The 27,498-nt window shown below is 39.5% G+C and overlaps 1 protein-coding gene and 1 long non-coding RNA gene across 4 annotated transcripts in view; one reads left to right on the top strand and one right to left on the bottom strand.

Moving 5' to 3' along the window:
* On the top strand, positions 1–21,294 carry LOC133539541 (uncharacterized). The gene is made up of 4 exons (XR_009803426.1): positions 1–85; positions 1,655–1,762; positions 11,721–11,774; positions 18,528–21,294. It is a non-coding gene; the product is annotated as an uncharacterized LOC133539541 (long non-coding RNA).
* The window catches only part of nedd9 (neural precursor cell expressed, developmentally down-regulated 9), a 248,972-nt gene continuing 231,974 nt past the window's right edge, over positions 10,501–27,498 (bottom strand). For all 3 annotated transcript variants that reach the window (XM_061881515.1, XM_061881514.1, XM_061881513.1), the window contains 5 exons: positions 23,854–23,952; positions 22,027–22,155; positions 18,443–19,594; positions 11,664–11,753; positions 10,501–11,244 (listed from right to left, as the gene is read on the bottom strand). In XM_061881515.1, coding sequence (XP_061737499.1) covers positions 10,732–11,244; positions 11,664–11,753; positions 18,443–19,594; positions 22,027–22,155; positions 23,854–23,952 — 1,983 coding nt within the window. In that variant the 3' untranslated portion in view covers positions 10,501–10,731. The remainder of the gene's footprint in view (positions 11,245–11,663; positions 11,754–18,442; positions 19,595–22,026; positions 22,156–23,853; positions 23,953–27,498) is intronic.

The raw sequence follows: 27,498 nt of genomic DNA, 5'->3' as shown, positions 1-27,498 counted from the left end.
GGTGACGCAATGAGATCGCCAGCTCACGTGACCAACGCGCAAAGCATCCTGGGAAATACTTTCAGCGGCGCGAAGCAGACGAAGGGTGAGTTGTTTACCTACTATGAGTAAAAAAGGTGGAATTACATTGCCGTAGCTAAATAAGCGTTCATTTCAGTTTAATAATTTCTAACGCTCTATTTTTAGAAAGTCAGTTTTGCGAACCAAATAATTTGAATGCACATATTTGGTCAATTTTGGTGCCCCGAAAGGGAATAAGCGGTAGGAAATGGATGGATGGATGGTTGTAACCCTCGAGTATTAAGGCAGGAAATGGTTAGGTTTACGCATGCGCAAACGGATCGGTCGTTGACATTTTCTTCTCAGAAAGAAGTTTCGTTCCCTATTTGTCTGTTTTTAATATGCCTGTTCTGACAATAAAGTGATAAGTACATTAGATCCGGTTCCCATATTTTTTGTAATCGGTTTATTTTGTTAGATTTTCCTAAAAACAGTATAGTTTATTTTTTTAAACAACGGTTCGCAAAAGTATCATTCATAATCTCATTTAAATGGACAACTACAAGTTAAATATCAAAATCACTTATATTCGTCCACATCATACATTATTCAAATATGAAGGGCGCTGATATCATTTTTGACAATTCAGGTGACGCAATGAGATCGCCAGCTCACGTGACCAACGCGCAAAGCATCCTGGGAAATACTTTCAGCGGCGCCAAGCAGACGAAGCGTGAGTTGTTTACCTACTGCGAGTAAAAAAGGTGGAATTACATTGCCGTAGCTAAATAAGCGTTCATTGTAGTTTAATCATTTCTAACGCTCTACTTTTAGAAAGTCAGTTTTGCGAACCAAATAATTTGAATGCACATATTTGGTCAATTTTGGTTGTAACCCTCGAGTATTAAGGCAGGAAATGGTTAGGTTTACGCATGCGCAAATGGATCAGTCGTTGACATTTTCTTCTCAGAAAGAAGTTTCGTTCCCTATTTGTCTGTTTTTAATATGCCTGTTCTGACAATAAAGTGATAAGTACATTAGATCCGGTTCCCATATTTTTTGTAATGGTTTATTTTGTTAAATACAACGGTAGATTTTCCTAAAAACAGTATAGTTTATTTTTTTAAATAACGGTTCACAAAAGTATCATTCGATAATCTCATTTAAATGGACAACTACAAGTTAAATATTAAAATCACTTATATTCGTCCACATCATACATTATTCAAATATGAAGGGCGCCGATATCATTTTTGACAATTCAGGGGACGCAATGAGATCGCCCGCTCACGTGACCAACGCGCAATGCATCCTGGGAAATACTTTCAGCGGCGCCAAGCATGCGAAGAGTGCGTTGTTTACCTACTGCGAGTAAAAAAGGTGAAATTACATTGCCGTAGCTGAATAAGCGTTCATTGCAGTTTAATCATTTCTAACGCTCTATTTTTAGAAAGTCAGTTTTGCGAACCAAATAATTTGAATGCACATATTTGGTCAGTTTTGGTTGGAACCCTCGAGTTTAGGGCTGTAAATGGTTAGGTTTACGCATGCGCAAACGGATCGAAGGCCCCCTCCCACGCTTTTTCACAACAGGGTAAGGAGCTGACGTCAAAACACTTTATATTTCCATGACACCTGTTTACTATCTCCACAGTGCGTCTCCAGACACTGCCTCATCGGGGGAGTGTTGTCGTCTATTGGGACCAGGAGGAAGGCAGCCCCTTGCCGAGTTGTGTAACTGCGGTACAACAGCCAGGGCCAGGTGTGTAATGTTTGTTTAGTCTGTAGCTCCTGGTGACACAACTACACACACAAATCAAAGAAGCTTATGTGGGTTGACTCTTAGCAGCCAAGACCAAAATAACGTATTGATTCTTCCAGGCGGCAGCACTTCTGATACAATCTGATACTGACATCGAGTTGATATTAGTAAAACAAAACAAGTATCTGATTATATATCTAAATAACATTCATAATAACATGTAATATTTACATATTTTGACGCATCAACGTTCGCGTTTCCCTTCAACAACAACAGTTTAACATCATGGTAGACTTAATGAGAGACAACAAAGACGACTTTGGGACAAACTATGATCCAGAACCTTGTGTTTTTGAGCCTGAATTTAAAGGCCTACTGAAATGAGATTTTCCTATTTAAACAGGATAGTAGGTCCATTCTATGTGTCATACTTGATCTTTATGCGATAATGCCATATTTTTGCTGAAAGGATTTAGTAGAGAACATCGACAATACATTTTGAAACTTTTGGTCGCTAATAAAAAAGCCTTGCCTGTTTACAATCATGGCCACCAGCAGCGAGAGCGATTCGGACCAAGAATGCGACGATTTTTCCATTAATTTGAGCAAGGATGAAAGATTCGTAGATGAGGAAAGTGAGAGTGAAGGACTACAAAAAAAAAAGACGAGGGCAGTGGGAGCGATTCAGAGGTTATTAGGCACATTTACTAGGATAATTCTGGAAAATGTCTTATCTGCTTATTGTGTTACTAGTGTTTTAGTGAGATTATACAGTCATACCTGAAAGTCAGAGGGGTGTGGCCACGGGTGTAGTGACCGCCAGTGTCTCTGAGGGAAGCCACGTTTGTCGACGAGGCGAAGCGAAGGCAGCCGTTGGGGCCGGGCTGAGATTATTTTTTCCCCCCTCCTCCACGGTGGAAGCATCCCACGTTCGGGGGCGGCCGGTCGGAAGAGGCAAGAAAGTCCGCAGCTACCTCTTAGACAGGTGCGCGAGGAACGACGCAAGCTCTCCGCTCATGTCTACGGTAAGAGCCGACTTAATACAACCATTTTCTCACCGAAACCTGCCACTTGACATGTGGTGGTAGGGAACCATGTTCGCTTGACCACTCTGTTCCATAGTAAAGCTTCACCGTCATCTTTCGAGAATGTAAACGAGGAAACACCGGCTGTGTTTGTGTTGCTAAAGGCTTAAAGGTGGCCGCAATACACCGCATCCCACCTACATCTTTCTTCTTTGACGTCTCCATTATTAATTGAACAAATTGCAAAAGATTCAGCAACACAGATGTCCAGAATACTGCTAATTATGCGATTTAAACAGACTACTTATAGCTTGGAACTATGCTGGAACAAAATGTCCGCTACAATCCGTGATGTCACGCGCACGCGTCATCATACCGCGACGTTTTCAACAGGATACTTCCCGCAAAATTTAAAATTGCAATTTAGTAAACTAAAGCGGCCGTATTGGCATGTGTTGCAATGTTAATATTTCATCATTGATATATAAACTATCAGACTGCGTGGTCGCTAGTAGTGGCTTTCAGTAGGCCCGTAAGGAGGATGTGTTTTAGAAGCTATGTGCTAAATGGCGCCATCTTTAGTTAAACATAATGAAGCAGTGTTGCTAAGTGCTAAACAAGTAATGCAAACTACCAGCAAAATATTTGTGACATTTGTTGAACAGTCTTAAGCATAGTGACACCTGCAAGCCACCGCTAGCATTAGCGCAAACTAGCGTTGTGAGGCAGTCCTCCCATCGCTCTTGCAGAGGGGCTCATTACATCGATGGTGGAGAGTGTCAGCCAGGCATTGAAAAAATAGTCCTAAAAATGAGCGATCATCAATCTTCACTATGACGTCACTTGATTGACATTCACGGCACACAAGGGTCTCGTGAGATGAAACTGGCTGCTGCCAGATCATTATTAAGAAAAAATGACCGACAGGAAGGCAAGAAACCCTTTTTATTTCAACAGACTTGCCCGCCGTCAAAACTTTAAAGACTGACCGCACTGTTTCTGTCTTCACAATAAAAGCGCTGTTTCATCCTGCTTGCGCGAACAAAATAAGAGTCTCAGAAAGCTAGCACACACAAGCTAGCACGTTATGGAGTTTGCCCCCAATGTATTTCTTGCAAAGTGTATAAAAGGAGTATGGACAAATAAAATGGCAAAAAGCAACAACATTCATGTGGTATTGCAGTGGTCGCATTACTGGCAGTAAGTCGGACACATTTCCAGTGAGGGTTGGACTTTGTCACCCATTCTGTTCATAACTTTTATGGACAGAATTTCTAGGCGCAGTCAAGGCGTTGAGGGGTTCCGGTTTGGTGACCGCAGGATTAGGTCTCTCCTTTTTGCAGATGATGTGGTCCTGATGGCTTCATCTGGCCGGGATCTTCAGCTCTCACTGGATCGGTTCGCAGCCGAGTGTGAAGCGACTGGGATGAGAATCAGCACCTCCAAGTCCGAGTCCATGGTTCTCGCCTGGCAAAGGGTGGAGTGCCATCTCTGGGTTGGGGAGGAACCTGAATACCTCGGAATCTTGTTCACGAGTGAGGGAAGAGTGGATGGTGAGGTCGACAGGCGGATCGGTGCGGCGTCTTCAGTAATGCGGACGTTGTATCGATCTGTTGTGGTCAAGAAGGAGCTGAGTCGGAAGGCAAAGCTCTCAATTTACCTGTCCATCTACGTTCCCATCCTCACCTATGGTCATGAGCTTTGGGTTATGACCGAAAGGACAAGATCACGGGTACAAGCGGCCCAAATGAGTTTGAGTCTCTCCCTTAGAGATAGGGTGAGAAACTGTGTCATCCGGGACGTGCTCAAAGTAAAGCTGTTGCTCCTCCACGTCGAGATTAGCCAGATGAGATTGGTTTGGGCATCTGCTCAAGATGCCACCCGAACCCCGGCAGGAGGCCACGGGGAAAAGTCAGGACACATTGGGAAGACTATGTCCCCTGGCTGGCCTGGGAACGCCTCGGCATCCCCCTGGAGGAGCTGGACAAAGTGCCTGGGGAGAGGGAAGTCTGGGCTTCTCTGCTTAGGCTACTGCCCCCGCGACTTGACCTCGGATAAGCGGAAGAAAATGGATGGATGGATACTACCACGATAATGTACTAGTATCTGTATACCGTACAACCGTAATTACTAACAGTCTGAAATTTTACCGCGGTTTACCATTATAACGTTAACCGTTACATCCCTAGTTAGTGTGTTTAAAGGCCTACTGAAGTGAGATGTTCTTATTTAAACGGGGATAGCAGCTCCATTCTATGTGTCATACTTCATCATTTCCCCATATTTTTGCTGAAAGGATTTAGTAGAGAACATCGAAGATAAAGTTCGCAACTTTTGGTCGCTAATAAAAAAGCCTTGCCTGTACCGGAAGTAGCAGACGATGTGCGCGTGACGTCACGGGTTGTGGAGCTCCTCACATCTGAACATTGTTTACAATCATGGCCACCAGCAGCGAGAGCGATTCAGACCGAGAAAGCGACGATTTCCCCATTAATTTAAGCGAGGATGAAAGATTCATGGATGAGGATAGTGAGAGTGAAGGACTACAAAAAAAAAGGACTACAAAAAAAAAAGACTATACAGTGGGAGCGATTCAGATGTTATTAGACACATTTACTAGGATAATTCTGCAAAATCCCTTATCTGCTCATTGTGTTACTAGTGTTTTAGTGAGATTATATGGTCGTACCTGTACAACCTGAAGGTCGGCCCCGCACCTTTCTTCAGCACCAGTCGACGGGTGGTGGCGATGCTCATCTCTGCCCTTCGCAAGGGACCCTCTTCGAAACACGATCTTTCGAAATGATGGCTGCATAATACACTGTACTTTGTGTGTGTGGTCTAATCCAACCGTGTTCGCTTGACCGCTCTGTTCCATAGTAAAGTTTGACCATCATCTTTCGGGAATGTAAACAAGGAAACACCGGCTGTGTTTGTGTTGCTAAAGGCGGCCGCAATACACCGCTTCCCTCCTACATCTTTCTTCTTTGACGTCTCCATTATTCATTGAACAAATTGCAAAAGTTTCAGCAACACTGATGTCCATAATAGTGTGGAATCATGCGATGAAAGCAGACGACTTATAGCTGGTAACGATGCTGGAACAAAATGTCCTCTACAATGTGTGACATCGCGCGCACGCGTCATCATACTGCGACGTTTCAGCATGATTCTTCCGCGAAAAATTTAAAATTGCAATTTAGTAAACTAAAGCGGCTGTATTGGCATGTGTTGCAATGTTAATATTTCATCATTGATATATAAACTATCAGACTGTGTGGTCGCTAGTAGTGGCTTTCAGTAGGCCTTTAAAAAGGTGGTTGAATAACTAATTCCTTTTCCTTGGCTTCTGCCCAGAGTGCTGACGTAGCATTGGTGAGAAATAAGGGAGCAGTTTTAGCCTACGTCAGCTACCATGGTCTGTCAGGGAATGATGGTGTTCACACCTCCATCATGTATGTCTGTGGAGCAGCACCAAAGACAAACTTCCAATTTGACATCAGCTCGCTCAACTTCAGTTTGCACGTTTCCCGTAAAAGCGTCTCACAAAACGTTTCTTCTTGGACAGGAGAGGTGAGGCGCTGGCTACAGAAATCATGTCAAAATGAAGGGATATTTTTAGATGACGCACCGAAAATAACTTGTCGCCTGAAGGAAAGGACTTGACAGTAAGGAGAGGAAAAAAAAATAATGCACGTCTACTGCAAGAAGGATTCATGAAGCCAAGAGACTTCTCAAAAGTCCATTAGAGTCAATACAAAGACTTTAAGCCACAGCTCAAATAAAGGCAGAGTGATTGAATAGTTTATATTTATTCTCAAACATACTATAGCATCAGATCTTATTGTTAAGGCATTATTTTATGATGTTTGAAAAAATGTTTTTTTTTTACATTGTGCTTTAATGAGTCAATGTATTTGATACACAGGATTATTAGGGATGTGAATCTTACCACCACTCACCAGTCGATCCTTAATCGATTCCCGCAATTTTTCTTTGGTATACAAAAGATGATAAAGCCGGTTACAAAAGGGTTGCTGATGTTTACCAACAGTGAGCAAGCACCAACATGGCCTAAAAATGTCTTTTTCAATATTGATTCTTAGAGAAATACTTGATTTCCTTGAATTGCTGTCGGGGCACTAATTAATTTAAAACCTCTTCTCACTCCGGCGCTTACCAAAGGCCTGCGCTTATAAATTGGAGTGTGATGTAAGGATACCATTATGAAAAGCACATTTAATAAAAAAAACGTTATTATAGTCTTACTTTTACTTATAAATGAAGTCCATGCACAGCTCCTTCTGATCAAAAGCATCGATAACTTGTTTATAGAAGTCTTCCTTATCTTTCTTCAGTTTTAAAAGTCTGTCTGTCTCGATGGAGATCTTCTTATATTACCTCCTTTTCAATTTTCCTGAAGGAATAAATAAAGTGCTATCTAATCTAATCTAATCCTGCTTCGATTGAAAGTCCAGTTTAGAAAACTGTTTTATTTTAGATATGTAATCCTCCATGTTAAAAGTGCAAGCGAGAGGAAAAAATAAAGGATCGCTGCTCACTCTTGCTGCTTGTTGTCACTTCTTCTGCAGCCGAGTAGTCGCAAGAAGGATCACTAGCGCCCTCTATCACCAGGAGGCGGGAGTCATTTAATGACTCATATTTGACACACGCAGCTACGGTATATTAATAAAACATAGCTGCTTACTGTTCCTTTTAGCATATTCAATAGCTTGGACCTTAAATCCTACTGAAAGCTCTTAATCTTCTTCCCTTTATGCGATTTCAAATGATTGAAATCAGCCTCCTCCATTTTGAAAATGATGACAGGTGAAGTGTCACTCGTGACGTGACGAGTTTGACCCGGCGGAAATTCTAGACATATGCTAATTATTTTGCGAAACGAGTTTGACCCGGCGTTAATGCTGAGCATGCGCTAATTATTTTGCCAAACGAGTTTGACCCGGCAGTAATTCTAGGCAGGTGCATACTATATACCCGGCGGCAATTCAAGGAAATACGGTAATCACAATTTAGATATATTGTTTAGTGTGTATCCATTTAAACTGTATCAACTGTAATTACCATCCTCAAAGTATGTGACGATACCGTGTAAAAATGACAAAATGACACAACTTCAGTCCGCTGTTTTGAATATTTCGCTCCGACTATCGTTGGCATTTCCAGCAGATTCTACAGCGCTGTAGTAACACTTCTGCACTCTGACCATATTACACGTCATACTGGAAATACGCAAACATTGTAAAGAGATGTGCTGTTTATCATTCACAATCCTGGCGTAGGACAAGAACACATGCCTCGCTTTTTGTGTACTCAAAATGGTAAATACTAGCTAACAATTGAGTCAACAGAAGGAAGGTCCTCTAAAAAACTGCCAACAGTATCCCATTTACATGTCTAGACCTGAAAAGTAACCAAATATGATATTATAAGCGCTAACGCAGACGGACTATTTTAACGAAACATTGATAGAAGTGAGCTAATGCTAGCTTGCGCTGCTATTGTTGACACATTATAATTTGTCTCAAACGTGCTGAAAGTAAATTTTAGATTATAATTCATGCATCTTTCACCTGCTAGTAGACAAATGTGGCCATGGGGCGGGAGGCTGCTAGACTTTGACACAAAAAGATGCTAGTTGCTGCACCCTTTTTTAACCATTTGTGAGGATTGAGATTGAAAAGAATTAAGCGAGCGTCCCATCGGTCGAAAGTGGAAATATTACAGCAAGTGTTTTTTAATTTATGGTTGGTTTGTATGTTTAGCACCTAGCAAAGCTGCTCGTGCTGTAGTGTCTCAATAAAGCTGCATCCATTAAGCACTCCGCCTATATAACTTCGACATCATCCTCCTTATATTTAGGAGAAAACATGTTAGATTCTGGATCATTCTTGTTGTAATCGTTGTCTGCTTGATTAAAATTATTGTTGTTGATGGGGAAGGGATCTTTGGTCACTCGGACACGTGACTGGCTAGCTCATTCACGCTCAAAATGGCTCAGGAATCTCTGGTAGATGAATTCTATTTTCATCAAATCTACTGTATTTTTTGGAGACTTAAGTCGCACCTGCTGAAAATGCATAATAAAGAAGGGGAAAAACATATAAGTCGCACTGGAGTATAAGTCACATTTTTGAGGGAAATTTATTTGATAAAACCAAGAATAGACATTTGAAAGGCAATTTAAAATAAATAAAGAATAGTAAACAACAGGCTGAATAAGTGTAGGTTATATGAGGCATAAATAAGCAACTGCTATGTTAACCTAACATATTATGGTAAGAGTCATACAAATAACTAGAACATATAGAACATGCTATACCTTTACCAAACTATCTGTCACTCATAATCCATAAATCCCATGAAATCTTATACGTCTAATCTCTTACGTGAATGAGATAAATAATATTATTTGATTTTTTACGGTAATGTCTTTATAATTTCACACATAAGTCGCTCCCGAGTATAAGTCGCACCCCCGGCCAAAATATGAATTAAACTGCGACTTATTGTCCGAAAAATACGGTATGTACTTTGGAAGTCATATATTAGACTTATATGATAGTAGCTTCAATATATTGTTTTTCCACTCTACTGGAACTTTAAAATCTAAGTTAATAAGAATTGCGATGTAGTCGATCATTTTTTCAAACACTCCCTAAATATTATATTTTGCATATATATTCCTATTTAATTATTTTTATACAAACAAATCTAGCCAACATGGCATTTGTAAAGCTAAGTTTTGTCAAGTTTACTTCTATTAGTTTATAAAAATAAAAAATATATATTTTACTTCACTTTATTGAAATCATATTATTTGGAGAAAAAAATCATTATTGTTAAAATGTTTTAACACAAATTGAGACCTCTTCTTTCTCGCCTCATTCCTTAAACACGTGTCAAAATCAAAGTCTGAGGACCCGATGTGGCCCGTGGTGTTATTTAATGTGGTCCGTGAAAGCTTGGGAATAATGTGCATACCTCATCTTTCTTACTGAATCTTTCCATCTGACAGAAAAAAAATGATGTAATACAGGAAATTTCATGCTTTAAACTTTGATATACATACAAATATTCAGTGGTTATTGGTTTGAATCTTCGGGCACCTCGCCATTCGATTCAGATTCTTGGGGTGAGAATTTGATTCATAATCGATCGATGCTTGATTCAACACCAAAGTGATTTTTGCAATCTATTATTTGGTATGATAACACCTTAAAAAAACAGCTTACAAAACCTCCTTTTGGTTGCTGCCGTATGACACATAAGTGCACCAAGTAAGCACAGACATGGTCTAAAAAATATATATATTTTTTAATTATTTCATCCCCCCAAAAAATTAATAGATTCGGCTTTTGAAAATTACTAAAACAATTGGGATTTGAATGTGATAAATATTTTTTAGCACCCCTAAGTATTATATACCGTATGATAGTTTGTAAAAATAATAAATACTTAAATATCTGCTTGTCACCTTGACTTATGATCCAATGTAAGTTATCCATCAATTTGTACGTACAAAAATCAAATAACCAAATGCATAGGCAATAATATCACGAGACAATTATACTTTTACATTCTTCCAAGTGGCCCTCCATGAAATCAAGTTTGACTCCGCTGCTTTATAATGATGTCATGGGTCTGCAGTGTTGTGTGACAATGTCAGAAATGAAAAGACGGGAAACACGGTTATGAACAAGTCTTTATCTGCAGAGAGTAACCCCCGCCCCCCACATAGAAACACAGAAATATTCAATTGATTGAGGAACTACTGTCACAACAACAACACTATGGGTGAAATGAACATAAGGTGCTTTATAATAAATGACTGGAATGTTATGGGGGAAATAAATCTACAGCAAAATGGCAGCAATATTTACACAAGGAGAACTTTGTACAACAGAAGAAGAAGAAGAAGGATCACCACTTGGACATTTGCAGCAGCTGTTCTTTGAAGTGTTGTGAGTGATGCGACAGATGCGTGACTCTGTCCACCATCTCCTGGATGGCGGCCGTGTTGGGGTAGTTGAGCGCCGCCATCTTGGTGGCGGCCACCACCGTCTTCAACAAGTCACACAGCACGTTGCTGGAGTTCATCACCCGGTTGGCCACCTCGGGCGCCGACGCCTGCCGGGACAGCGTGTCCCCGATGAAGACCAGTTTGTGGGCGCTGAGGATGACAAACTTGCTGTGCGCCACGAAGACCCGCGGCGGCTGCCCGGCGCTCACGCAGTCGAAGAAGGCGTCCACGGCGCTGAGGAGCGTGACGAAGTGCTGCTCGCACTGCTCCGAGTAGAAGCCCAGCAGCTGGCGGTCCCGGGTGCACGTCTCTGCCTGCGGGGTCCGGCTGGCGTGTTGGTGGGACGTCCACTGAGACATGTCGTTCTCCACCGGTTTGATCACTTCCTGCTCCAGCTTCTTCAACTGGTTGATCTGTGAACGACAGTCAAACTTCTATGACTTGGTGGACTCTAAGTCTTATTTCTATTGGACAAGATGGTGCCTGTCATTAATTACTGGTTAAAGTAGCAATAATTGACACACACACACACTAGGTTTGGTGAAATTTGTCAATTGCATTTGACCCACACCCTTGTTCACCCCCTGGGAGGTGAGGGGAGCAGTGAGCAGCAACGGTGGCTGCACCCAGGAATCATTTTTGGTGAAAAGAGCAATGTTGGATTATGTTGATGTAGTAATTGATGTGTTTGACTTTTGGATCATTTTGACTAGCAGTCATTAGAAGCTGGGAGGAGAAACGTCATTGTGCTTTGGATCTGACTTGGACTTGTGCACTTTAGATGTTTAGTGATCTTTCATCAGTTGCAATGTTGTGCTTGCTAAATCATCACCTGCTCTTGGCCCAGCTGAGCTTGATTGTGCTTGATGATGTTTTCTTTCTCCAGCAGCTCCTTCTGCTGACGCTCAAAGTCTTCTTTGCCCTGCAAGATGAGCACCAGTGGGTGAGTGAGTCATGTTTGTCCAACACTGTGATTATGACCAGACTGCTAGTTGAGGTCAGCCAGGGTCCACAACATTTGCTTGATGATATATTGACCTACTAATTATTGCTGATAAACAATAATACATAATAATAATGCAAGTATACCCTTTCAAATGCCATAGACTTGTATAATTTAACATTGTAAACATGTAATAATCCATGTTAAATAAAATAAACCTGATAAAAAATATTATATACTCTGTTAACAAAATTTTGCACTCAATTAAAAATGACAAACAAAAGCAAATAGATGCCTGACCTGTGGTTTAGCATGTTTACCTGATCAAACACTGGTTTAGTATGTTTACCTGATCAAACACTGGTTTAGTATGTTTACCTGATCAAACACTGGTTTAGCATGTTTACCTGATCAAACACTGGTTTAGTATGTTTACCTGATCAAACACTGGTTTAGTATGTTTACCTGATCAAACACTGGTTTAGCATGTTTACCTGATCAAACACTGGTTTAGTATGTTTACCTGATCAAACACTGGTTTAGTATGTTTACCTGATCAAACACTGGTTTAGCATGTTTACCTGATCAAACACTGGTTTAGTATGTTTACCTGATCAAACACTGGTTTAGCATGTTTACCTGATCAAACACTGGTTTAGTATGTTTACCTGATCAAACACTGGTTTAGTATGTTTACCTGATCAAACACTGGTTTAGCATGTTTACCTGATCAAACACTGGTTTAGCATGTTTACCTGATCAAACACTGGTTTAGCATGTTTACCTGATCAAACACTGGTTTAGCATGTTTACCTGATCAAACACTGGTTTAGCATGTTTACCTGATCAAACACTGGTTTAGCATGTTTACCTGATCAAACACTGGTTTAGCATGTTTACCTGATCAAACACTGGTTTAGCATGTTTACCTGATCAAACACTGGTTTAGCATGTTTACCTGATCAAACACTGGTTTAGCATGTTTACCTGATCAAACACTGGTTTAGCATGTTTACCTGATCAAACACTGGTTTAGCATGTTTACCTGATCAAACACTGGTTTAGTATGTTTACCTGATCAAACACTGGTTTAGTATGTTTACCTGATCAAACACTGGTTTAGTATGTTTACCTGATCAAACACTGGTTTAGCATGTTTACCTGATCAAACACTGGTTTAGCATGTTTACCTGATCAAACACTGGTTTAGTATGTTTACCTGATCAAACACTGGTTTAGTATGTTTACCTGATCAAACACTGGTTTAGTATGTTTACCTGATCAAACACTGGTTTAGCATGTTTACCTGATCAAACACTGGTTTAGCATGTTTACCTGATCAAACACTGGTTTAGCATGTTTACCTGATCAAACACTGGTTTAGCATGTTTACCTGATCAAACACTGGTTTAGCATGTTTACCTGATCAAACACTGGTTTAGCATGTTTACCTGATCAAACACTGGTTTAGCATGTTTACCTGATCAAACACTGGTTTAGCATGTTTACCTGATCAAACACTGGTTTAGCATGTTTACCTGATCAAACACTGGTTTAGCATGTTTACCTGATCAAACACTGGTTTAGCATGTTTACCTGATCAAACACTGGTTTAGCATGTTTACCTGATCAAACACTGGTTTAGCATGTTTACCTGATCAAACACTGGTTTAGCATGTTTACCTGATCAAACACTGGTTTAGTATGTTTACCTGATCAAACACTGGTTTAGTATGTTTACCTGATCAAACACTGGTTTAGTATGTTTACCTGATCAAACACTGGTTTAGCATGTTTACCTGATCAAACACTGGTTTAGCATGTTTACCTGATCAAACACTGGTTTAGTATGTTTACCTGATCAAACACTGGTTTAGTATGTTTACCTGATCAAACACTGGTTTAGCATGTTTACCTGATCAAACACTGGTTTAGCATGTTTACCTGATCAAACACTGGTTTAGCATGTTTACCTGATCAAACACTGGTTTAGCATGTTTACCTGATCAAACACTGGTTTAGCATGTTTACCTGATCAAACACTGGTTTAGCATGTTTACCTGATCAAACACTGGTTTAGCATGTTTACCTGATCAAACACTGGTTTAGCATGTTTACCTGATCAAACACTGGTTTAGCATGTTTACCTGATCAAACACTGGTTTAGCATGTTTACCTGATCAAACACTGGTTTAGCATGTTTACCTGATCAAACACTGGTTTAGCATGTTTACCTGATCAAACACTGGTTTAGTATGTTTACCTGATCAAACACTGGTTTAGCATGTTTACCTGATCAAACACTGGTTTAGCATGTTTACCTGATCAAACACTGGTTTAGCATGTTTACCTGATCAAACACTGGTTTAGCATGTTTACCTGATCAAACACTGGTTTAGTATGTTTACCTGATCAAACACTGGTTTAGCATGTTTACCTGATCAAACACTGGTTTAGCATGTTTACCTGATCAAACACTGGTTTAGCATGTTTACCTGATCAAACACTGGTTTAGCATGTTTACCTGATCAAACACTGGTTTAGCATGTTTACCTGATCAAACACTGGTTTAGCATGTTTACCTGATCAAACACTGGTTTAGCATGTTTACCTGATCAAACACTGGTTTAGCATGTTTACCTGATCAAACACTGGTTTAGCATGTTTACCTGATCAAACACTGGTTTAGCATGTTTACCTGATCAAACACTGGTTTAGCATGTTTACCTGATCAAACACTGGTTTAGCATGTTTACCTGATCAAACACTGGTTTAGCATGTTTACCTGATCAAACACTGGTTTAGCATGTTTACCTGATCAAACACTGGTTTAGCATGTTTACCTGATCAAACACTGGTTTAGCATGTTTACCTGATCAAACACTGGTTTAGCATGTTTACCTGATCAAACACTGGTTTAGTATGTTTACCTGATCAAACACTGGTTTAGCATGTTTACCTGATCAAACACTGGTTTAGTATGTTTACCTGATCAAACACTGGTTTAGCATGTTTACCTGATCAAACACTGGTTTAGCATGTTTACCTGATCAAACACTGGTTTAGCATGTTTACCTGATCAAACACTGGTTTAGCATGTTTACCTGATCAAACACTGGTTTAGCATGTTTACCTGATCAAACACTGGTTTAGCATGTTTACCTGATCAAACACTGGTTTAGCATGTTTACCTGATCAAACACTGGTTTAGCATGTTTACCTGATCAAACACTGGTTTAGCATGTTTACCTGATCAAACACTGGTTTAGCATGTTTACCTGATCAAACACTGGTTTAGCATGTTTACCTGATCAAACACTGGTTTAGCATGTTTACCTGATCAAACACTGGTTTAGCATGTTTACCTGATCAAACACTGGTTTAGCATGTTTACCTGATCAAACACTGGTTTAGCATGTTTACCTGATCAAACACTGGTTTAGCATGTTTACCTGATCAAACACTGGTTTAGCATGTTTACCTGATCAAACACTGGTTTAGTATGTTTACCTGATCAAACACTGGTTTAGTATGTTTACCTGATCAAACACTGGTTTAGTATGTTTACCTGATCAAACACTGGTTTAGCATGTTTACCTGATCAAACACTGGTTTAGCATGTTTACCTGATCAAACACTGGTTTAGCATGTTTACCTGATCAAACACTGGTTTAGCATGTTTACCTGATCAAACACTGGTTTAGTATGTTTACCTGATCAAACACTGGTTTAGCATGTTTACCTGATCAAACACTGGTTTAGCATGTTTACCTGATCAAACACTGGTTTAGCATGTTTACCTGATCAAACACTGGTTTAGCATGTTTACCTGATCAAACACTGGTTTAGCATGTTTACCTGATCAAACACTGGTTTAGCATGTTTACCTGATCAAACACTGGTTTAGCATGTTTACCTGATCAAACACTGGTTTAGCATGTTTACCTGATCAAACACTGGTTTAGCATGTTTACCTGATCAAACACTGGTTTAGCATGTTTACCTGATCAAACACTGGTTTAGCATGTTTACCTGATCAAACACTGGTTTAGTATGTTTACCTGATCAAACACTGGTTTAGTATGTTTACCTGATCAAACACTGGTTTAGCATGTTTACCTGATCAAACACTGGTTTAGTATGTTTACCTGATCAAACACTGGTTTAGCATGTTTACCTGATCAAACACTGGTTTAGTATGTTTACCTGATCAAACACTGGTTTAGTATGTTTACCTGATCAAACACTGGTTTAGCATGTTTACCTGATCAAACACTGGTTTAGCATGTTTACCTGATCAAACACTGGTTTAGCATGTTTACCTGATCAAACACTGGTTTAGTATGTTTACCTGATCAAACACTGGTTTAGCATGTTTACCTGATCAAACACTGGTTTAGCATGTTTACCTGATCAAACACTGGTTTAGTATGTTTACCTGATCAAACACTGGTTTAGTATGTTTACCTGATCAAACACTGGTTTAGTATGTTTACCTGATCAAACACTGGTTTAGCATGTTTACCTGATCAAACACTGGTTTAGCATGTTTACCTGATCAAACACTGGTTTAGCATGTTTACCTGATCAAACACTGGTTTAGCATGTTTACCTGATCAAACACTGGTTTAGCATGTTTACCTGATCAAACACTGGTTTAGCATGTTTACCTGATCAAACACTGGTTTAGCATGTTTACCTGATCAAACATGTCTAGTAGGAGTTAGCACAGTAAGAAACTCTGCTAGGGAAGCAAGATGTTCGCTGTAATTCTGCACCAAACAATCTGCCTGGTTACAGCAAACATCTTGCTTCCCTAACAGAGTTTCTTACTGTGCTAACTCGTCCGTCCGTCCGTCCGTCCGTCCGTGTCTCTCTCTCTCTCTCTCTCTCTCTGTCTCTGTCTCTGTCTCTGTCTCTCTGTCTCTGTCTCTCTCTCTCTCTCTCTGTCTGGACTAGTACCCCCGAATCACAGCAAAGCATTTTTGGTTGAACAAAAGAGATAAAGAAGTAAAATACAGCACTATGTCATCAGTTTCTAATTTATTAAATTGTATAACAGTGCAAAATATTGCTCATTTTTAGTGGTCTTTCTTCAACTATTTGGAAAAAAAGACATAAAAAATAACTAAAAACTAGTTGAAAAATAAACAAGTGATTCAATTATAAATACAGATTTCTCCACATAGAAGTAATCATCAACTTAAAGTGCCCTCTTTGGGGATTGTAATAGAGGTTTTAAGGGGGTAGAGAGAACCACTTTTTTGCCTCTTAAAGTTCTTTACTTTTTTTGGATTGTCTTTACAAACATTGTGCAGTAAACAAAGTATGTGTGGTGTGCTGAATAATACAGGACTTAACATTTACTAAACACATGATTTGTTTTCTTTGATTACATCAGTACTTTGGCAAACTCTGACCCAGATTATGGAAGGTTTTTTTTTTTACTTTAAAAATGTAATAAAAGTATCTTCAAGTGCAGTTTGAATTTGAGTAATTAATGTGTACCAACACAACTATTGCTACAGGAACTAAATGATTTAAACACAAAGTGTCTGCAGAGTTTGTTACATCAGAGGAGTTGAATCTTTGAAGACACAAACAAAAAGTCTGATTGGAAATTATTTAGATATAAAAATGCCTTTTTTGGATTAAATTAATGTGTTTATTCAAAAATATTCTGTGCTTGCCTGCAAGTCCACATTTAGGGCAGGATTACTGCAATGTGTCACTAAAGTTGCTTCTCAATGTTTTTTCAACTTCTGTGCTACTATAGTCTAGTTCAGTGGTTCTCAAATGGGGGTACACGTACCCCTGGGGGTACTTGAAGGTATGCCAAGGGGTACCTGAGATTTTTTTTTTTAATATTCTAAAAATAGTAATTCAAAAATCCTTTATAAATATATTTATTGAATGATACTTCAACAAAATATGAATGTAAGTTCATAAACTGTGAAAAAAAATACAACAATGCAATATTCAGTGTTGACAGCTAGATTTTTTTGTGGACATGTTCCATAAATATTGATGTTAAAAATGTCTTTTTTTGTGAAGAAATGTTTAGAAGTAAGTTGATGAATCCAGATGGATCTCTATTACAATCCCCAAAGAGGGCACTTTAAGTTGATGATTACTTCTATGTGGAGAAATCTGTATTTATAATTGAATCACTCGTTTATTTTTCAACCAGTTTTTGATTCTTTTTATATCTTTATTTCCAAATAGTTCAAGAAAGACCACTACAAATGAGCAATATTTTGCACTGTTATACAATTTAATAAATCATAAACTGATGACATAGTGCTGTATTTTACTTCTTTATCTCTTTTTTTCAACCAAAAATGCTTTGCTCTGATTAGGGGGTACTTGAATTAAAAACATGTTGACAGGGGGTACATCACTGAAAAAAGGTTGAGAACCAGTGCCCTAAGTCTATTCTTGTCAGGTTAGCATTCTAATTAGCCAGCAGGCCTCGTCGCTCCAACACTTCTCAATCATTTTTATTCAGTAGTCTAATACCAACCACGAGGAGTTTTACATCAATATTAGCGCCTTATGGGCATGGAGTACAGTTAGTTGAATTTATTGTTGGCTGAACTGACTTGTCAAATATGTGCCCAGGTCTAGATGTACGTGTGACTAAAGAGCAGAGATAGAGAGATAGATACCTGCAGGTGCACGTAGTCGTAGTCTTCCATCCAGCTCTTGACACACTTCTCACTGTGGTTCATGTTGTCTTTGTCCTGGCTGGAGGTGACAGGAAAAGGTTTGTAGGTGTCGCCGTCTGAGGATGGCGAGGTGAGTGGGTGACTCATGTTCTCATCAGGCGTGCTGCTGCTGGAGTAGGACCCCTCAGTCTGTGTGCGCCTGAACAGCAGCTCTGCACTGTTCCCTATCGTGGACGCCAGCTGCTTGGCGTCGTCCGGCACGGTCCTGGACACCATGACGAAGCGGTCCAGCTCGTCGCTCTTGTTGTGATGCTTGGCGGCGGCCAACGTGTTCAATGCCCAGCAGCTGTTCTCCAGGACCTGGTAGATCTGCAGGAGGATCTGCTGCGAGTCCTCCAGGCGGCCCAGCTGCCGTCTCATCTTGCTGTGCAGGGTGGAGTCGGAGAGGGCGGTGGCGTTCGCCGCGGCTCCTCTTCCGAAGACGACAAAGTCCCCCACGCTCGCCCGGATCTTGTCCAACACCGTGCGGACGTCGTTGGCGTGGCGCTCCATGAAGGGGAAAGTCCTCCAGTGGGGGGAGGCCGCCATAGTGTGCAAAGCCCCCACTGACACGTCCACAGCCTGCTGCAGACGCTGCAACCTCTGCACAGCTGTGTCCACGTCCACAGCCAGCCGTCCCTCGGCGGAGCCCGCGGACGAGGAGGAAGTGGACATGCTGCTGCGCGTGCTTCCTGTGCTGGAGAAGGACAGGCGGTTGACACCGTCTGTCACGTCGGCCACAGCGCGGGAATCCGGAGCGGGGATGTCGTACACGCCTTTGTCTCGGGCGGACGCCACACCTCTGTGCTGGGGCAGCTGTATGCCCCGCGGCACATCGTACACATCGCTCTGAGAGCCCGCCCCCCCTAAGAGGAGGGCGCTGGGCGGTACATCGTAGATTCCCTCGTCCGTGCTGTTCTGCGCTGGGTGATGGCCCGACGGCTCCATGCTGGGGGGGAAATCGTAATGCGACTGAGGGTTCTGGGCAGGTTTGCTGAGGGCGGGCGGTGGCACGTCATAGATGCCTTCCTGCAGCTGCTTCAAGGGCTGAGGGAAGTCATAAGTGCCCTCCTGCTGGGTAGGACTTGCTCTGCAGGGCGGCACCGAGTAGACCTGTTGGCACACAAGGACGTCAACGCCAGCTCAAATACTTCAGCATGTCAATGACAATACAACATTTGTCAAAACTATTATTCATCCATCCATCCATTTTCTACCGCTTATTCCCTTTTGGGGTCGCGGGGGGCGCTGGCGCCTATCTCAGCTACAATCGGGCGGAAGGCGGGGTACACCCTGGACAAGTCGCCACCTCATCGCAGGGCCAACACAGATAGACAGACAACATTCACACTCACATTCACACACTAGGGCCAATTAAGTGTTGCCAATCAACCTATCCCCAGGTGCATGTCTTTGGAAGTGGGAGGAAGCCGGAGTACCCGGAGGGAACCCACGCATTCATCTGCTTGCTAATTTACTGTTAATACGTCATCTCCTCTTGTTTGGATACTCCACATTAGTTTTGGCCAATGCTACAACTGTGTTGTTCACACTAAAGCTAACAAGTAATACATTTCATCAGACGACCACAGTTCTAATTAGACAACACAGGATGTACTCATTAAATATTACAATTCATTTACTGCTATTGACTCTAGAATTGTACAATGTAACACCTTTGGAAAATACTGGTACTTGTTTTTTCATGCAACTTATGATGTAACACAGAGCTCTTGCAAGCAGAAACAGTGTGGAAGAGAAAGGGAGAATGGATGGAGAATTTTGGCTTCAAAACTGACGTTAAAGGTGGAGCTAAAAACACTGAAGAGTGGCTTTAAAACATAGCTAACTAGCGGCTAATGTTTGCCTCCATGGTGACAAAGTACATTTCTTACAAGTATTATCCCTGCAGGACCAGGAACAGCTAAACATGCTTCATGACACACTGTCACGCCAGATTTATTCCCCCCATTTACTTCCGGGGTCATGATTAATACAGATGTTTTGTTAACGCTATATTATAAAAATATAACGCCATATTATAAAAATACAGACATTTTGTTAACGCTATATTATTAAAATATAACGCCATATTAGAAAATACAGACATTTTGTTAACGCTATATTATTAAAAAACAATTTACAAACAAGCTATGGGATGACACATTTACTTCCGGGGTCACGTTTCCTCTGTCATCCCATAGCTTGTGTTTGTAAATTGTTTTTTAATTTTTTTTTATAATATAGCGTTAACAAAACGTCTGTATTTTTATAATATAGCGTTATATTTTTTATAATATAGCGTTAACAAAACATCTGTATTAATCATGACCCCGGAAGTAAATGGGGGGGGGGGAGAAATTTGGTGTGACAACACCATATATGATACAGTAGCTCACTGCTAACAGCCAGCTAGCACTCCTGAATGTAAACAAATAAGTGGATCTATACAAATATCGACTGTAACAATACAAGTACAGTAGTTGATACTACAATGATTACATCGATTGAAAAAAAAAAAATGTTTATAAACTCAGGAAATATGTCCCTGGACACAGGAGGACTTAAACGATGACTAATGTATGATCCTGTAACTACTTGGTATCGAATCCATACCCACATTTGTAGTATCGGCCAAAACTAATGTAAAGTGTCCTAACAGGAGAATAAATGTTAAATACATAAGCAGATATTAACAGTTAATAAACAAACAGATAAAGAATGTTCCTTTAATGCCAACATTGTGATTTTAATTGCAATAAGAACATGTCCGGTATTTAGGACTTTTTGTTCAAATAAAGCCAGTAATTCACTTTTTTGTGGTCTGAAATACATTTTGGTACCGGCACCAAAATATTGATATTAGGACAACCCTACTTGGCTCTGATTTAAATCCTTATATTTTCGTCCTCAAAGTCCTGTCTCCATGGATCTTTCTTCTGAGTTTGTAAACAAAAACTACAAAAGACTCCAACGGCCATTTCCGTATAAAACTGCCCACTTTTGTTTACATTCAAAATCTCCAGCTTATCGGTTAGCATATCCTCTTATGGCGTGTTTAGCTAGTCCTCATCCTCCAGTGATAATGATACGTGTAAGAAAAGGGGTTTATTTGCCAAGTTAAAAGCCGCATTGCACACTGGAGGGATGTTAGCCGCCAGCTAGAAGGCTACATGTTTGTCAAATTTGGGGCCACAGCTGGAATGCAATTAAAAGTAGTGTTGTGTGACTTCAAAGGTGTACACCTTGTCACTCCTTCCATGTTGGACTTTTCACAGCAGACTACAATGGAAGTGATTTAGAATTGAACTTGAGGAAGGACACAGCATACTTGTGGTTTTACAAAACCAAATGTTGGATGTCTGCGTGAAAAAGAAGAAGAGTGGAAAGTCAAGAGTTGAGTCTTTTGACTTTCTACTGGAGGTTTGAAAGCGCAGTCAGGCACAACCCCAAGAATGTGATGAAGGGGACATCCAGCTGCCAGTTGTCACCCAGACAAATCAACAGTGTGGATCGTTGCAAGAAGCAGGACAGCTCTTACTCACTGCTTGTGAAGAAGAAGGAAGGACGTCATACACGTCTTGTCCTGTCCTGAGGTCACTTTGAGACGGGGGCACGTCGTAGATGTCTTGCTTCCGTGCGCCTGCCAACTGACCAGGTGGGACATCATACACCTGCAACACCAACATCACTAAGTCTGCTGTAGACATGACAATGGTGGCTACTAGTCTACTAGTCCGTCCAGTAGGTGGCAGCATAAATCACGAGGTAATTGTTTTACAGTTCAAGCAAGAAGCAGCGATGAGCTTGATGCTAAAGCTCAAATGGACGGATATTAAAAAAACCAATAATGAACACACGACAACAATAAACTAGCATTTACACGGCACAAAATGAGCAATAACCTTATGTTCTTTTGTCAAATTCGGTATGAGAAAAATGCCAAACAATCTCATGTTTTTAAGACGTGACGAAGCAAAAAGATCAGTTGTCATGACAATGATGCGAGCACAGAGACTTACTAAAAATCCTCTTTTTAAAGTCTTGAATATTTCTGAATCAATTCAGAGTCTTATAAAAAAAAAACTTGCAAACCGGGTGTGAATAGTTTTTTTCCCCGCCGCCCTGAATGATTCCTGACTGTTATTCCCCACATGTTGCCATGACAACACCACCATAGCATGGGAAGTACTCAGTAATAAGTACACTTGCAAACATCCTATAAGAGTTTCATTGTTGGAGAAATATTTGGGCTAATTTTAAAAATCAGATGATTTTGATTATTGCTGATTTAAAAAATGATTACCATATTTCCTTCAATTGCCGCCGGGTGCTAATTAATTAAAAACCTCTTCTCACTCCGGCACTTACCAAAGGCATGCGGTAAAGGCAAGCATGCGCTAATTATTTTAAAACCTGTTCTCACCCCGGCGCTTACCAAAAGCATGCGGTAAATTTAGGCCTGCGCTTATAAATTTGAGTGTGATGTAAGGATACCATCATGAAAACCACATTTAATTAAATAAAACGTTATTATGGTCTTACCTTTGCTTATAAATGAAGTTCATTCGCAGCTCCTTCTGATCAAAAGCATCAATAACTTGTTTATAGAAGTCTTCCTTATCTTTCTTCCGTTTAAAAGTCTCTCTGTCTCGATGGAGATCTTCCTTTATTACCTCCTGCTTCCATTAAAAGTCCAGTTTAGAAAACAGTTTTATTTTAGATATGTAATCCTCCATGTTAAAAGTGCAAGCGAGAGGAAAAAATAAAGGATCGCTGCTCACTCTTGCTGCTTGTTGTCACTTCTTCTGCAGCCGAGTAGTCGCAAGAAGGATCACTAGCGCCCTCTACCACCAGGAGGCGGGAGTCATTTAATGACTCATATTTGACACACGCAGCTACGGCATATTAATAAAACAAAGCTGCTTACTGTTCTTTTTAGCATATTCAATAGTTTGGACCTTAAATCCTACTGAATAGTTCTTAATCTTCTTCCCTTTATGCGATTTCAAATGATTGAAATCAGCCTCCTCCATTTTGAAAATGATGACAGGTGAAGTGTCACTCGTGACGTGACGAGTTTGACCTGGCGGAAATTTTAGACATGCGCTAATAAAAATAATATTTTGCGAAAGGAGTTTGACCCGGCAGTAATTCTAGGCAGGCACATACTATGTAACCAGCGGCAATTCAAGGAAATACAGTAATTGAGATGAATCCCATTAAAAGATAACTTGAATGATTTAAATGTGCTTTGCAGAGACACAAATGCATGTTTCTATGACACATACATTGTGACAACCTCAAAAAGAATGTCAAAGGTCTAAGAGTTATTCCTGGAAGGTGCTAATTGTGTAGTGAGCAGCACCTACCCCCTGTGACCTGCTGGGTGGGACATCATAGAGGTCCTGCTGCTTGTGCTGTCCTGGACTGTAGGTGTACATCTGTCCCACTCGGGTGGGGGTCACCACCTGTCCAATCACAGCAGGGAAGGAGACAAACAATCAGAGCTGTGGTGGAAACAAAGGACAAACATGGCAAACATGGACTTTTGTGTGTGTTTTATGCCGCCATTGTTGAGCCGACATGTTTGAGTTGAGTAGTGAGTAAGTCACTACAGGCAGAGTGTCTTCAGTTTGCCACACCAGTTTATTACAGAATCTGGCTTTAATATCTGAAAATACTATTGCTGCCAGTTTGCCACCATCTTGTGGACACTGTGAGTAATTCAAGTTAATGACCATGAATTGCACTTGAAAGTGTACACAGCATAGCAAGTTTTATACGCGACCCAATCCAAGGACGTCCCCACACTTGGCACAAATCAAGTAAGACAACAAGTCATCACACATGGTCACACACAACACAACTCAACTTTGTGGGCATGAGACAACATGTCTGTCCAATCACAAAACATTATTCACATTTAAATCTTCTGCAAAGCATGATGGGAAAATGCAAAACATGCTTGATGTTTCTGATTGATTAAAAAACTTTAAGAAGTCACCACTGAACACTAAATAAAGGTCGAACACACTAACACACACACAAACATATATACATATATATATATATATATATATATATATATATATATATATATATATATATATATATATATATATATATATATATATATACACACACACAATATGTATATATATATATACATACATACATATGTATACACACACGTGTATATATATATATATATGTATATATATATACACACGAAATATACATATATACACACACACACATATATATTTATACACATGCATATACATGCATATGTATACAAATATATATACACATACACATAAATATTTACAAATATATACACATACGTATATATACACATATATATATACATATATATATACACACAAACATAGATATATATATACACACACACATACGAACATGCATATATATAAATATATATACACTTATATACATACACACACACATACATATTCATATATATAAATATTTATATGCACACAAATATATATGTATATATACATACATACACAAATATATATATACACACAAACAAAATATACATATATATACACATATAAATATATATACATATACATATATACATACATGCATATGTATACAAATATATTTACACATACACACATAAATATTTACAAATATATACACATACATATATATACATATATATATATATATTTACACACATACATACTAACATGCATATATATATAAATATATACATATACACTTATATACATACACACATACACACACACATATATACATATTCATATATATAAATATTTAAATGCACGCATAAATATATATGTATATATACATACATACACAAATATATATATACACACACATATATATATATATACACATTCATATATATATACATATATAAATATATACACACAAATATATATATACATACATACACAAATATATACATATATAAATATATACACACAAATATATATATACATACATACATACACAAATATATATATACACACACGTTTATATACACTTATACACATACACACATAAATATTTACATATATATATATATATATATATATATTTACACACACACACATACTAACATGCATATATATAAATATATACACTTATATACATACACATATATACATATTCATATATATATATATTTAAATGCACACAAATATATATGTATATATACATCCATCCATCCATTTTCTACCGCTTATTCCCTTTCGGGGTCGCGGGGGGCGCTGGCGCCTATCTCAGCTACAATCGGGCGGAAGGCAGGGTACACCCTGGACAAGTCGCCACCTCATCGCAGGGCTAACACAGACAGACAACATTCACACTCACACATACACATATATACACACACATTTATATATATATACACATTCATATATATACATATATAAATATATACACACATATATATATACATACATACACAAATATATATATATATATATATATATATATATATATATACACACACACATTTATATATATATACACATTCATATATATACATATACACCCAAATATATATATATATATACATAGATACACATATATACATACACATATACACACACAAATATAGGTGTATATATATACATACATACACACACACACACACACACACACACACACACATATATACATATATAAATATACATATACAGTATATATATATATATATATATATCCACACACACACACATTCACAGTATATATACATACACTCATATATGTATTTACATTTACAGTATATATACATACACACATATATTTATATACATGTACAGTATACACACACATATATATATATATATATATATATATATACATGCATGCATATACATATACATGATGTATATTGTTGTGCTTTAGTTTTGTAGCTGTATGTAGAAGTGAGGGCACTGGTTCCATCACATCTGTGGGGGTTTAATGTATTTAGTTTCTATGTTTCCCTCTTGTTTTTTTTTAACCTTTTTAGTGTGCAAGTTTTGCATCAGCACTGCAACCACATCATTTTCCCACAGTGGGATAAATAAAGTGTTTTAATACGTTTATCCTACACACGCTGAAACTGTCCAAATATGTTCTTCCTGACTGTGAACCCCAGGACTACTTTGCTGCAGACATGCTTCAGGATAATGATGTGATTAGCGCCAGGAAAGCAAAACATTTTTGCTAGTGACATTTCTCTCCCTCTCATTTTTTCCTCTCTTTCCCGTCAGCGCTGATCAGTCCTTCCACACCTCCTAATCCCTCTCTTTCCACCGCCTCGCTGCCCCTACAAAGCAGAGCTGCAGACCTCCTCGCTGCGTCAGACAGACGCAGGAATTCTGGGAATGTCCTTCCTTGGGCCCACAACTCCTTTTCCACCCCCACACGCCACTTCATGACCGGGGTTCCAAAATAGGAGTGGGGAAGTTTCTAAGGGGGTACAAGACTTGAGTCATCATAAAGATGATAGAGAAGGGGGTTAAGACTGGTCTGCTATGAAAACAAGTCCACAGTGGGGGTGGAAAATAGGAGTATGTTGCTCAGTATGGAAAGGAATGCCATTCAACGCCAGAGTCCATCTGCTTCTAATCAATCCCAGGTGATTTAAGGTGGTCATAGTTGGCATACCTGTCCACGCAAGCAGCTGAGGAATAAATAGCCTCCCTGAGCTCAGCTCTTCGCACGCACGGTCGCTCAATCAACCTCGCGCTGAAAATGTTTCTTTTCTGCTCAAACAGCAAGCAGGAGACTCTGAAGCTCTGAGATGAAGTGAAGCCAAGTCCCAAGTAGAACAAGAAGTAACTTCACCCTCCTGGTCCTTACTGCTCTCAAGTACACACTCACTGTCATCCACCTGGAGCTTTTAGTTTGTGCCGTGATGGAGTCCCAAGATCTCTCTTTAGTTTAGTCTTTATTTGAAGGGACAATGCACAGAAACATTAAGGTCAAAGACAGATATGTTCTGTACCTGATTATAGCTAAATAGT

The sequence above is a fragment of the Nerophis ophidion genome, linkage group LG21, assembly GCF_033978795.1.
Source record: "Nerophis ophidion isolate RoL-2023_Sa linkage group LG21, RoL_Noph_v1.0, whole genome shotgun sequence".
Taxonomy (NCBI): domain Eukaryota; kingdom Metazoa; phylum Chordata; class Actinopteri; order Syngnathiformes; family Syngnathidae; genus Nerophis; species Nerophis ophidion.
Note: the sequence above shows the minus strand (reverse complement) of the source record. Positions and strands in the feature narration are given on the sequence as shown.